This window comes from Neomonachus schauinslandi, chromosome X (assembly GCF_002201575.2).
Source record: "Neomonachus schauinslandi chromosome X, ASM220157v2, whole genome shotgun sequence".
In the NCBI taxonomy this organism is placed as follows: Eukaryota; Metazoa; Chordata; class Mammalia; order Carnivora; family Phocidae; genus Neomonachus; species Neomonachus schauinslandi.
Window position 1 is genome coordinate 77,002,914 of NC_058419.1, and position 15,274 is coordinate 77,018,187.

General features: G+C 40.1%; 1 protein-coding gene across 2 annotated transcripts in view; it reads left to right on the forward strand.

The window, feature by feature from the left end:
- ARHGEF9 (Cdc42 guanine nucleotide exchange factor 9) overlaps positions 1-9,455 on the forward strand; it is a 185,906-nt gene extending 176,451 nt beyond the window's left edge. For both annotated transcript variants that reach the window (XM_021678640.1, XM_044911661.1), the window contains one exon: positions 9,218-9,455. In XM_021678640.1, the coding sequence (XP_021534315.1) occupies positions 9,218-9,399 (182 nt within the window). In that variant the 3' untranslated portion in view covers positions 9,400-9,455. The remainder of the gene's footprint in view (positions 1-9,217) is intronic.
- The last annotated feature ends 5,819 nt before the right edge of the window (positions 9,456-15,274 follow it).

The window sequence follows — 15,274 nt, forward strand, 5'->3', positions numbered from 1 at the left end:
AAGAAACAAGAAAGGTCTCAAGTACACAACCTAACCCTACACCTAAAGGAGCTGGAGAAAGAACAGCAAATAAAGCCTAAACCCAGCAGGAGAAGAGAAATAATAAAGATCAGAGCAGAAATCAATGAAATAGAAACTAAAAGAACAGTAGAACAGATCAACGAAACTAGGAGCTGGTCCTTTGAAAGAATTAACAAGATTGATAAACCCCTGGCCAGACTTATCAAAAAGAGAAGAGAAATGACCCACATCAACAAAATCATGAATGAAAGAGGAGAGATCACAGCCAACACCAAAGAAATACAAACAATTATAAGAACATATTATGAGCAACTCTATGCCAGCAAATTAAATAACCTGGAAGAAATGGATGCATTCCTAGAGATGTACCAACTACCAAAACTGAACCAGGATGAAATAGAAAACCTGAACAGACCTATAACCACTAAGGAATTTGAAGCAGTCATCAAAAATCTCCCAAAAAACAAAAGCCCAGGGCCAGATGGCTTCCCAGGGGAATTCTACCAAACATTTCAAGAAGAATTAATACCTATTCTTCTGAAACTGTTCCAAAAAATAGAAATGGAAGGAAAAATTCCAAACTCATTTTATGAGGACAGCATTACCTTGATCCCAAAACCAGACAAAGACCCCATCAAAAAGGAGAATTACAGACCAATATCCCTGATGAACATGGATGCAAAAATTCTCACCAAAATACTAGCCAATAGGATCCAACAGTACATTAAAAGGATTATTCACCATGACCAAGTGGGATTTATCCCTGGGCTGCAAGGTTGGTTCAACATCCGCAAATCAATCAATGTGATACAATACATTAACAAAAGAAAGAACAAGAATCATATGATCCTCTCAATAGATGCAGAAAAAGCATTTGACAAAGTACAGCATCCTTTCTTGATCAAAACTCTTCAGAGTATAGGGATAGAGGGTACATACCTCAATATCATAAAAGCCATCTATGAAAAACCTACAGCGAATATCATTCTCAATGGGGAATAACTGAGAGCTTTCCCCCTAAGGTCAGGAACGCGACAGGGATGTCCACTATCACCACTGCTATTTGACATAGTATTGGAAGTCCTAGCCACAGCAATCAGACAACAAAAAGAAATCAAAGGCATCCAAATTGGCAAGGAAGAAGTCAAACTCTCACTCTTTGCAGATGATATGATACTTTATGTGGAAAACGCAAAAGACTCCACCCCAAAACTGCTAGAACTCATACAGGAATTCAGTCAAGTGGCAGGATATAAAATCAATGCACAGAAGTCAGTGGCATTCCTATACACCAACAACAAGACAGAAGAAAGAGAAATTAAGGAGTCGATCCCATTTACAATTGCACCCAAAACCATAAGATACCTAGGAATAAATCTAACCAAAGAGACAAAGGATCTTTACTCAGAAAACTATAAAATACTCATGAAAGAAATTGAGGAAGACACAAAGAAATGGAAAAACGTTCCATGCTCATGGATTGGAAGAACAAATATTGTGAAGATGTCAATGCTACCTAGAGCAATCTACACATTCAATGCAATCCCCATCAAAATACCATCCACTTTTTTCAAAGAAATGAACAAATAATCCTAAAATTTGTATGGAACCAGAAAAGACCCCGCATAGCCAGAGGAATGTTGAAAAAGAAAAGTAAAGCCGGTGGCATCACAATTCCGGACTTCCAGCTCTATTACAAAGCTGTCATCATCAAGACAGCATGGTACTGGCACAAAAACAGACACATAGATGAATGGAACAGAATAGAGAGCCCAGAAATGGACCCTCAACTCTATGGTCAACTCATCTTTGACAAAGAAGGAAAGAATGTCCAATGGAACAAATACAGTCTCTTCAACAAATGGTGTTGTGAAAATTGGATAGCCACATGCAGAAGAATGAAACTGGACCATTTCCTTACACCACACACAAAAATAGACTCCAAATGGTTGAAAGACCTCAATGTGAGACAGGAGTCCATCAAAATCCTAAAGGAGAACACAGGCAGCAACCTCTTTGACCTCAGCCGAAGCAACTTCTTCCTAGAAACATCGCCAAAGGCAAGGGAAGCAAGGGCAAAAATGAACTCTTGGGACTTCATCAAGATAAAAAGCTTTTGCAAAGCAAAGGAAACAGTCAACAAAACCAAAAGACAGCTGACAGAATCGGAGAAGATATTTGCAAATGACATATCAGATAAAGGGCTAGTATCCAAAATCTATAAAGAACTCATCAAACTCAACACCCAAAGAACAAAGAATCCAATCAAGAAATGGGTAGAAGACATGAACAGACATTTTTCCAAAGAGGACATCCAAATGGCCAACAGACACATGAAAAAGTGCTCAATATCGCTCAGCATCAGGGAAATCCAAATCAAAACCTCAATGAGATACCACCTCACACCAGTCAGAATGGCTAAAATTAACAAGTCAGGAAACGACAGATGTTGGCGGGGATGCCGAGAAAGGGGAACCCTCCTACATTGTTGGGAATGCAAGCTGGTGCAGCCACTCTGGAAAACTGTATGGAGGTTCCTCAAAAAGTTGAAAATAGAGCTACCCTATGATCCAGCAATTGCACTACTGGGTATTTACCCCAAAGATACAAAAGTAGGGATCCGAAGGGGTACATGCACCCCGATGTTTATAGCAGCAATGTCCACAATAGCCAAACTGTGGAAGAGCCAAGATGTCCATCGACAGATGACTGGATAAAGAAGATGTGGTATATATATACAATGGAATATTATGCAGCCATCAAAAGGAATGAGATCTTGCCATTTGCAACGACGTGGATGGAACTGGAGGGTATTATGTTGAGTGAAATAAGTCAAACAGAGAAAGACATGTATCATATGATTTCACTGATATGAGGAATTCTTAATCTCAGGAAACAAACTGAGGGTTGCTGGAGTGGGGGGTGGGGTGGGAAGGATGGGGTGACTGGGTGACAGACACTGGGGAGGGTATGTGCTCTGGTAAGCGCTGTGAATTGTGCAAGACTGTTGAATCTCAGATCTGTACCTCTGAAACAAATAATGCAATATATGTTAAGAAAAAAAAAGAAGAAGAAGAAGAAGGTAGTGGGAGGGGAAGAATGAAGCGGGGGAAATCGGAGGGGTAGACGAACCATGAGAGACGATGGACTCTGAAAAACAAACAGGGTTCTAGAGGGGAGGGGTGTGGGAGGATGGGTTAGCCTGGTGGTGGGTATTAAGGAGGGCACATTCTGCATGGAGCACTGGGTGTTATGCACAAACAATGAATCATGGAACACTTCATCTAAAACTAATGATGTAATGTATGGGGATTAACATAAGAATAAAAATTTAAAAAAAAAAACAAAAAAAAAAACAAATGATCAAGTCAAAAAATGGGCAGAAGACAGGAGTAGACACTTCTCTAAAGAATACATACAAATAGCTAAGAGACACATGGAAAAAAGTTCATCATCATTAGCCATCAGGGAAATTCAAATCAAAACCACACTGAGATACCACATTTAGAATAGCAAAAATTGACAAGGCAAGAGACAACAATTGTTGGAGAGGTTGTGGAGAAAGTGGAACCCTCTTACACTGTTGGTGGGAATGCAAGTTGGTATAGCCACTTTGGAAAACAGTGTGGAGGTTCCTCAAAAAATGAAAATAGAGCTACCCTATGACCCAGCAATTGCACTCCTGGGTATTTACCCCAAAAACACAGATGTAGTGAAAAGAAGGGCCATATGCACCCCAATGTTCATAGCAGCAATGTCCACAATAGCCAAACTGTGGAAAGAGCCGAGATGCCCTTCAACAGATGAATGGATAAAGAGGATTTGATCCATATATACAATGGAATATTACTCAGCCCTCAGAAAGGATGAATACCCAACTTTTACATCAACATGGATGGAATTGGAGGAGATTATGCTAAGTGAAATAACTGAAGCAGAGAAAGTCAATTATCATATGGTTTCACTTATTTGTGGAACATAAGGAATAGCATGGAGGACATTAGGAGAAGGAAAGGAAAAATGAAGGGGGGGAATCTGAGGCAGAGATGAACCATGAGAGACTATGGACTCTGAGAAACAAACAGGGTTTTAGGGGAGGGGTGAGGGAGGATGGGTTAGCCTGGTGATGGGTATTAAGGAGGGCACGTACTGCATGGAGCACTGGGTGTTATATGAAAACAATGGATCGTGGATCACCACATCAAAAACTAATGATGTATGGTGACTAACATAACATAATAAAATAAAAATAAAATAAAATAAAAAATAGAATTACCATATGATCCAGCAATTCCAGTTTGGGGTATACATCTAAAGGAAATAAAATCACTGTCTCAAAGAAATATCTGCTCCCTATGTTCATTGCAACATTATTCACAGTAGCCAAGACATAGAAACAACCTAAATGTCTTTTGGCAAACAAATAGATAAAATAAATGTGGATAAAGTACACACACGCACACACACACACACTCACGGAATATTCAGTCATAAAAGAAGGAAATCCTGCGTTTTGCCACATCATGAATGAACCTGGAAGGTATTGTTCTAGGTGAAATAATTCAGAGAAAGACAAATAATGTATGACCTCACTTATATGTGGGATGTAATAAAAATTGAACTCATAGAAACAGAACAGTTTGGTGGTTGCCAGATGCAGGGGTATGTGGTGGAGGAAATGAGTAAAGGTATTCAAAGTATACAAGCTTATAAAATAAATAAGTTCTGTATAGCATGGTCACCAAGGTAATAATACTGTATCATAAATTTGAAAGTTTTTAAAGAGTAGATCTTAAAAGTTCTAATCAAAAGAAAAAATATGTAACTATGTGAGGTGATAGGTGTGAAGTAATCTTAACGTGGTTATCATTTTGCAGTGTATACATACATCAAATCATTGTTGTACACCTTAATCTTATGCAGTGTAATATGTCTATTTTAACTCAATAAAAGTGATAGAAAAAAAAAAAGAAAGAAAGAATCTGAGCAGACCAATAACGACTAAGAAGATTGACTTAGTAATCAAAAACCTCCCAAAAAGAAAAGCCTAGGACCAGATGGTTTCACTGGTGAATTCTATGAAACATTTAAAGAAGAATTAGTACCAGTCCTTCTGAAACTCTTCCAAAAACTTGAAAGGAATACTTCTAAACTCATTTTATGAGGCCAGGATTACAATGACACTAATGCTAGATAAAAACAATACAAGACAATACAGGCCAATATTTCTGATAAATATAGATGCAAAAATTATTAACAAAATACTAGCAGAACAATTCAACAGCACATTAAAAGGATCATACACCATCATCTAGTGATTCATCTCTAGGAAGCAGGGGTCATTCAAAATATGCAAATCAATAAATGCGATACACCACATTAACAGAATGTAAGATAAAATCACATCTCTATAGATGCAATAAAACATCTGAAAAATTCAACATTTTTTCTTTTTTTATTAAGTTCAATTAGCCAACATATAGTACATCATTAGTTTTTGATGTACTATTCAGTGATTCATTAGTTGTGTATAACACCAAGTGCTCATCATGTCACATGCCCTCCTTAATGCCCATCACCCAGTTACCCCATCCTCCCACCCACCTCCCCTTCTGCAACCCTCAGTTTGTTTCCCAGAGTCAAGAGTCTCATATGGTTTGTCTCCCTCTCTGATTTCTTCCCTTTCAGTTTTGCCTCCCTTTCCCCTATGGTCCTCTGCACTATTCCTTATATTCCACATATGAGTGAAACCATATCAACATATTTTCATGAAAAAAACTCGATAAATTTTGTATATAAGGAACATACTTCAACATAATAAATGCCTTATGTGACAAGCCTACCAATATTAACAAGCATGTTCAGTGGTGAATTGTTAAATGCTTTTTGTCTAATATCAGGAACAAGACAAGGATGCCAACTCTCACCACTTCTATTCAACATACTGCTGGAAGTCCTACCCAGAGCAATCAGGCAAGAAAAAGACATAAAAGTCGAAAGGAAGAAGTAAAATTGTCTCTGTTTGCAGATGACATGATTTCATATAAAAAAAATCTAAAGACTCTCCTAAGAAATAATATTTTTTAAAAAGCCAATGTGAAAAAAAAAATACTAGAATAATAATGGAATTCAATAACGTTTCAGGATACAAAATATAAGTACAAAAATCATTTGTGTTTCAGTACAATGAACATTGAAAAGAGAAATTAATGTAACAATCCCATTTGCAATAGCACAAAATAGGATAAAGTACTTAGGAATACATCTAACCTAGGAGGTTAAAAATCTGTACACTGAAATCTATTAGATATTTATAAAAGAAATTGAAGAAACACCAAAAAATGGAAAGATATTCTGTATTTATGGATTTTAAGAATTACTGTTGTGAAAATGCCCTTACTACCCAAAGCCATCTGTAGATTTATTGTAATCCCTATCTCAAATTCCATGGTATTTTTCACAGAAGCAGATAAAACAATTATAAAATTCACATGGAAACAAAAGAGACCCTGAATAACCAAAACAATCCTGAGAAAGAAGAACAAAGCTGGTGGCATCATGCTTTCTGATTTCAAACTTTATTTCAAAGCTATAGTAATCAAAACAATATGGTGCTGGCATAAAATCTGACATATAGACTAATGGGAGAGAATCAAGAGCCCAACTATAAACCCATAGTCAACCAATACTTATCAGGAGGCCAGGAATATTCAATGGGGAAAGGATAGCCTCTTTTATAAATGGTATTGGGGGAAAATTGGATGTTCACATGAAAAAGAATGTATTAGATCCCTATCTTACACTGCTCAGAAAAATTAACTCAAAATGAATTAAAGACTTAAGTGTAAGACTCAACACCACAAAAATCCTAGAAGAAAATATAGGGAAAATACTCCTTGACATGGTTTTGGTAACAAGTTTTTGAATATGACACCAAAAGCACAAGCAACAGAAAAAAAAAGTGGGACTACATCAAACTAAAAAGCTTATGCACAGCAAAAGAAATAATCAACAAATGAAAAGACAACTTACAGAGTAAGGGAAAATATTTGCAAACCACATATCTGATAAGGGATTAATACCCAAAATATATGAGCAGCACATACAACTCAACTACAAAAAAAAAAAAAAAAAAGAATGGGCAAAGGACCTGAATAGACGTTTTTCCAAAGAAAACATGCATTTTGCCCATGTAAATGTTCCATAGGTGTAAGAAAAGGTTTTCAATATTTCTAATCATCAGAACAATGCAAATCAAAACCATGAGATGTTATATTTGTTAGAGTGTCTGTTAAAAAAAACAAAAACAAAAACAAGAGATAAGTGCTGGTGAGAATGTGGAGAAAAAGGAACCCTTGGACACTGATGGTAGGAGTGTAAATTTGTAAGCTACTCTGAAAACAGTATGGAGGGTCCTCAAAAAGTTGAAAATAGAGTAGTAATCTGATCCAGTAATCCTACTTCTGAGTATATATGGGAAGAAAATGAAATCAGGATCTCAAAGATATGTCTGCACCCTCATGTTCATTGCAGCATTATTCACAATAGCCAAGACAGTGAGCAACCTACATATCCTTCAGCAGATGAAGGGATAAAATAAATGTGATATATACAGTGGAATATTATTCAGCCATAAAAATAAGGAAATCTTGCCATTTATAGAAACATGGATGGACTTTGAAGGCATTATACTATAAAAATATAAATACTATATGATCTCATTTATACTGGAATCTAAAAACAAACTTATAAACAGTAAGTAGATTGGTGGTTGCCAGGGTCTGGGGTTGAGGGAAGTATCAAGATGTTGGTCAAAGGGCACAAACTTTAGTTATAAGATGAAGAATTCTGGTGATATAATGTACAGCATGGTGACTATAGTTAATATTTTAACTTGGGAGTTGCTAAGAGAGTAGTTCTTAAATGCTCTTACCACCAAAAAGAAGTAATTTTATGAAATGATGGATATACTAACTAACCTTATTGTAGTAATCATTTTGTTATATATGTGTGTGTGTGTGTGTGTGTGTGTGTGTGTATCAAATCATCACATTGCACCTGAAACTTACAGAATGTTATACACAATTATATCTTAATAAATCTTGAAAATAAAAGTAAGAACAAAAACAAAACAAAACAATATTGGCTTTTAGAAAATAGCTCATTGCTTCCTACTGAAGTGCCAGTGGCTGACGATGGCTCAATATGATACTACTTCTAGGGTAATGGGATCAAGTCATCAAACAAAGGCAAAGAAGTTGTGATGTTGAAATTTCAGACGTTGGTCTGCAGATGAGGAAGCTATTTGGGAGCAGCAGAGAGGTCTTCATTGCATTCTGAATCATATGCTGTATGCTGTTATGTTCTGAAAATAGGTTAGGATTAAACTTTAAATTTACCCCCCCCACACACCCTGGAATCCCCTATTCATGTGAATTTTGCTTTGAAAATTGGTTTCACCAAAATATGGTTTCATCACATGGTGTAGAATACTGGATCACTTGTACCTTAAATTTTAGAAACCCATTTTCCAACAAAAGACCTGCTTCGAAGTCAGTAGCTCTTAACCAGGCTCTTTTGACACTTCTAGGGGGGAGTTGAAGAGGGAGAAAGCCAAATTCCTTTGAAATTAAATGGAAATTGTTGGGCAATTTGCAGGACCAAGTCTGGCATAATGGATTATGGTCTCTTGAAAAGAGCTCTGGGGGAGCCTGGGTAGTGCAGTCAGTTGAGCATCTGACTCAGTTTTGGCTCAGGTCATGATCTCAGGGTCTGCCCATCCCCTTGCCCCTGCTCTAGCTCTCTCTCTCTCTAATAAATAAATAAATCTTTTAAAAAAAGAAAAGAGCTCTGAACTGAGAAAGAATGTGGATTCTATCCCTTGCTTTATGACCTTGGGTATGACATTTCACCCCAGGTCTCAGTGTCCTCATCTGTAAAACCACTGATGACAACACCACAAGATTCTCAGTGATACCTGAGTAAATGGGAAAGTGTGTGTTGTCGCATTAGTCACCATACCATTCCAAAATCTGTTAAGGAATGCACTTCTTCCTTTGGATGATTTTCAGTTCCAGTTCACACTCTCTAAAATAGGCTGTCTTTAATTGTCTGCTCAAAGTGGTCACTGGGTGATTTGGGAAACCCCTTGCTACTTAACTTATACTCTTTCCCTTTGATCTCCCATCTACTCTAGGTGTCAACTCTGCCCGCTCAGTTCCTCCTTCCTACCCACCACCGCAGGACCCGTTAAACCAGGGCCAGTACCTGGTCCCTGATGGCATCGCTCAGTCACAGGTCTTTGAGTTCACCGAACCCAAGCGCAGCCAGTCACCATTCTGGCAAAACTTCAGCAGGTTAACCCCCTTCAAAAAATAATAATTACAGGGAGGCAGATAATTTTAAAATAAAGTAAATAATATTATATTTATAGATGGACATTTTTTTGGAGAAGCACTGTTGAAATTTATATATATATAAATATATATACCTATATATATATTTATATATAGAGAGACACACATACACACACAGACCCTTGAGTGTACAGACACACACACACACACACACACACACACAGAAGGACCAAAAAAAAAAACATTTTCTGTTGTTTTGGGGAAGTGAAATCTGTAGTTGGTAGGAAGAGGTACCAATGACTTCTAAACATGTGATCCCTTCTTAAAAGTTGTCTGTTCTTACCCTGTCCCCCTCCTCTTTATTTTCAGAAATTGACACTTCTATGTGTTCATAGAAGTTGAGATAATCTTTTCTTGTTGAGATAATCTCTTTGCTCCCTTGTGAGTGATTCATTGACTTGTCATTATTACCATAGATGTGTTTGTATTTTTTTTTCTTTCCTGATGATACTGATGCTGATAACTTTTGAATTTACTTTGATGTGATGGAGTTTGGGAGTTTGAAATTTCTTTTTTTCCTTTTCCTTTAAAATGGGTAAAGGGAGGATTCCCCTTTCTCTTTTCCCTCAGCTGACCATCTGTGAATGTTTCTACAGCCCAGCAGTTGCCCCAGACAGCTTTTTCCCTGCATCTTCTGTCCTCAGTCGTGCCAGTCTAGACATGCTCTGTTGTGCCCTGTGACATAACTGCTTGATATTTCTATTGCTTTCACTGTGTTTTAGATGTCATAGAGGGATCAAAACCAAACAGAATCAAGGGAGAGTCAGAGTATAATAATTCTGGAGAGGACTTCTGTTCAGGAAACATTCTGCATTTGGGCTCTTCTCCTAGCACTGGGGTTCCCATGTTATAGCACTGCTGGGTCATGAGCAGTTTTGTATCTGGGGTTTAGTTTGAGCCAATTATTCTCTTCTTCAAGTTGATTTGGTTATGGTGTTCCTTGTAGGCCTCCCTCCCCTAACCTAAAAGATCAGAACTTGAAGCAAAGGGGCTGAGACTCTGCTTCCCAGGGGAGGGATTCAACTGCCTCTAGCACCAAGTAGACTTAAAGTTGGGGTTCCCCACTGAAATCATTTCAGAGGCCTGGTCATCCCTGCTTCCATTTTCAGATTACAGGCAGCATTTATAGGAGTCTATGAAGGGGTCAAGACAGAGCCCACCTGACCAAGATCATCAGCTGCCTTCAAATTATTGACCTGGACAGGATCCAAGGCTGACCATAACCTCTTAAAGGAAAGAACAGGAATGGGCATGGAAAGAGGCAGCCCTAGCCCAAGATATGTACCTGCAGTTCCTACCACTCAAGTTATGTGAGACTTTCCCCATTGTTAACAGATTGCATGGACAATCTTCCATGATTACTTCCTTCTCCTCTCCCTGTTGTCCTTCTTTCTCCTGTTCTCCTGGCACAGGAAAATTCCTGCTATTAGCATAGTTAAAGAACTCTGTCACTCTAAGAAGGCCCTATTGCCAAAATTCTCCTATCCCAGGACATTGGAAGCAAGTAAGTGAGGAGCCCAGGGAAACTTCCCTATGGAGAAAAGATCTGAGGTAGAGACACTACCCTCAGACTTATTTTTGGCAGGCTTTATACTTAGGCAAAACTAACTTCTCCCACTAAGAGGCAGGCTCCCTATGGGGGCAGGAGTACCTGTTCCTGCTCCTCACATAGCCCTTCAGGTGGACAGACCTTGAACAGCAAGGAGAATGGAGTACAAAGGAGTGAGAATGGGCCCTGCTATGGAGAACCACTCTAATGAGGAATCTGGAAATTGTGAGTATGTTCTGGAACCTAGGAGAAAACTTCATCATGAAAGGACCTCAGCTTACTGAGCAGCAGCCATCGCTACATGAGGCCCTCAGCATAGCTGACTTGATTGCTGCTCTATGCCTCCTGACCCAGACCAGGCCCTGCCCAGCCTGGGAATTATTCCTCTGTGGGAATCAAATTACAAGCTGTTTGCTTCCATTCCACCACATTCAAATCAGACTTGTGGGGTAAGCCAAGGGTAAGCCTGAGCTGGGCAGGGGGCTGGGGCTCGGGACCGGCCACAACTGCTCAGCAAATGACCCAGCTACTAAAGTCCCACCTTGGCAAGGAACCTGGTATCCACTGCCTAAGCTACAGTGGCCTCCCTGGCAAATAACATGTGTTTCAATGGCTGTGTAGGCCTCCCTTAAGTATATGTTCTTTTCCTACTTTCCGTTCTCCACTAGGCTTAACCTTGACATGTTTCTCCAGGGGCTAGGAGCAAACCAAGAGGGGATGCTTGGCCAAGTCCCTGGGCCTCTCTTAGCCAAGCCCCCTTGCTCTCCCTCCATGCCCTTCTCCCCTGAGCCTGTGCCCAGAGCTTCAGGATCAGGAATATTACCTCTTGCCACCCACCTCTCATCTACTCAAACAGCTGGCCTCACCAGATGCCAATAACTTGTGAAAACAACAAGAAATCAGTTTACCATTGGTTGGAGTGTTTCCCCAGCCTATGGCAGCAAAGCAGACCAGTGACCAACAGCCCCAAGGGGAGCCCTGTTACCTGGGATCAGGGTCCAGGTCTATTCTGTGTCCCCACAGCAGTGCTATCCCCAAGAACTCTATAAATCTCCTCTATGTGTGCATGGCCCCCAAGCTCCCCTTTTCTCAACTCAATGAGGCCTGGATTTGTTCTCCAAAAGGCTTTGCTAGTGTGTTTTATGGGCCCTGCTGTGGGATAGTCCTAACACAGAAATCTAACTCCTCTTTCTCTCTCCCACTCTCCTCTTCTCTCTATGTGTGTAACTCTAATGGATTTATCAAGGACAGCAGCAAGAGAGTTCTGACAATTCTAGTGTGAAGCCAAATAGTGATCTTTAGTGCTTTGGGGCTGGGGTGGGCTGGGGTGGATGGATGGGTAACAGTGATTTTGATTACCCCTGCTGCTCTGCATTTGCCAGTTTATTATTTTGTTTCTTCTGATTGTTTGACCCTGTCAAACAAGTGTCAAAGTTGTGTGTTTAAAAAAAAAAAAATGTTTAACAACAAAACTATGATGTTGTAATGACACAAAGCCTTATGAAAATATTTATGGAGTTCAATAAAAGAAGTAAAAATACACTTCTAGGCACATTTTTCTTGCCTGTGTGTGCGCATTTCACTAATTGCAAAATAAAGGAAATTTTCCTGATGGGGGACAGCTTATCCCAATCTAGTCTTGGCCTGCCAGCCCTGTTGTTCCATTGTCAGGCATCTCATGGGCTGTCTGTGACCTTCCATGCCCTTTCTGGAAGACAAGTTTGATCCTGTAACCAAGGACGCTTCAAATGTCTTTATATATGGGACTGTTCTTCATGTCACCTGTCCCTTTGATAAGACTTGAGGACCCATTCCTGACCCCATTCCCTTTCCTTGCAGCTACAAATCCAGTACATGCCCTGGGCACTCATGGGAGCTTAAAAGTTGCTTTTTGGATCTAGCCAGAGGCCATATCACATTCTGGTTCTGTCTCCTCAGAAGTAGACACATTCCTTATCCATCCCCAAAGTGGGTGTAATGACCTTACTGTTGTATTCATCATGGTGTTGCCTGCAAGTTGATGCTCCTTGCTGCCCACAAGGCCCCTATGTGGTGTCTTATCCTGCCCTTCAGAGAAGCAATAGTGGGTTTGTTTTGGCACTGCCTCACCTGCCTGTCTCCAGAGTGACTAAACACTAACTCTAATAAAATGCTTATTTACTAAAAGGTATCAGATAATTGTCTTAAGCTATAGAATTAGGAGGAAGAGCAGGTGTTTTACCTCTGGGTTAAGGTATGAGCCCTATTTAGGACTAAGGGATGTCCCTAATCCTGGATTTGGAGAAAGTAATTATTAAAACATCTCCTTCAATAAACTTTACCCTTTCTCCATTTCTTGGCTCTCTCATAATTTAATCTCTTTTCCTACTGTCCCCACTTTTTCCCTTTCCCATGGGGTCTGTAATCTTTTTTCATCAAACTCAGAACACTCAGTTCTTTTTTTTCTTTTTTTTTTAAATTTATTTGAGAGAGAGAATGAGAGAGAGCACATGAGAGGGGGGAGGGTCAGAGGGAGAAGCAGACTCCCTGCCGAGCAGGGAGCCCGATGCGGGACTCGATCCAGGGACTCCAGGATCATGACCCAAGCCGAAGGCAGTCGCCCAACCAACTGAGCCACCCAGGCGCCCTCAGAACACTCAGTTCTCAGCAGTCCCTTCTCCATCTTGCCAGTTCCCAGCTTCATCAGCTTCCAAAGGTGAATCTCAATTATGCTCTGGTCTGAGTACTCCCTGACTACCTTCTGAGGGTCCTAGAATGGTGAGTGGGGAGACAAATGCTGGAGGGTCTTACACTCTGGGATGCAGCTGATTCTCTCCTAAGGTACCTAAAATCAGCATGTCTCATCACCAGAAGAATTATTTCTGAAAGCCCCATATGGTCCACATGATCATCCATACTCTTTATTACCATAAATAATCACTCTACTACTTACCAAGCTTATTTGTTAAGAGCATTTACCCACCTGCTACCCTCAGTTTTGTTACAAGGTACACGATATTCACTGTTGAGAGTGCTGCTATATTTATTGATGAAAGTGCCACTTGCCTAATTAAGTTTCCAATTTGCCTTTTCTAATTACTAAATTTCTCCCCTTGACTGGGGACAGAAAGGGCAACAAATTTAAAGTATCATTTTTAGGAGGCTTTCAAAGGGGAGGGCCTTAGCCCATCCCAAGATCATTTATCAAGGACAATGGCTTCTTATTCTACTTTTCCCCAGCATCTTGTGGGAAGCTCAGGGGTGGAGAGAGAGAGAGATCTGTGGTGTGCCCAGATGACCAGAACTAGAATAGAGAAAGGAGACTTCCCAGCTTCCAGGAAAGGCCTCTTCCTAGAACAAGTCATCCCTGACCTATCTGTATCCTGGGAAGTTTCCCACCAGGTCTGATGGAGGAGGCTAATGGCTTGTTTATAAACAACAATTGCTCCTATTTCAATGATCTTACCACATACAGGTCTCATGTAATCCACTTCACAACCATTTGGCAATGGGGTTATTAACCGCATTTAACACGAGAGGCCAGAAGCTCATTTGAAGTGACTAGTCAAGGTTCCCCAGCTTATGGGTATTCATCACCTAAAACTCAGCCCCATTCAAACTGATCTCAGAGCTACTTCCTCTCGGAGTGTTTCTGGGGCTGTATGTGTTGGGAAAGAGCTGGACAAAAGTATTAAATGATCTGATACTAACGTGAATGAGTGACACTCTCCTTGAGAGCCCTCTTAAATTTTCTAATACAGTCCTCCAACATGTGAATGCAGCCATAGGTCGTTTTGTCTCTAGTACCAAGACCAAGTGGGATAAGGACCAAAGCTTCTGCTTACTTCACTGAGGCCACCACTGTGCTGTTTGGCCCACTTAGCTTTTGACCTCTTTGGGATTTCCTTATTCATGCTGATCTGCTCACTACTGGCTCCCAGAGGCTTTTGTCCTAAAATATGGGGCTGATGAGGTAGATCTTGTTTGCCCAGGCCTTTACCTGCCAGGCCCAAGGTAGGATAATGAGACTTCTTAATATTCCCCCAAGTCCCACCACCTGCAGGACTATAGTTCAGCCTGGCCATAGGTAGATTAGATCAGCTGGGTTTGCAACACAGTTGAATAGGGATGTTTGGTGGTAAGATTCATGTTCCCTAGAAGCACACTATTCTGGTATCATCTCTCCCATTTCTGTCTTGGGCTGTGACCTCCTTCTCCAGACATGTCACAGGGACACTATTTTCTCATATACTTGAGAAAGGGGGGGGGGAAGGAATGTACATGGGCAGGCAGTAGCCCTGCATTCTTT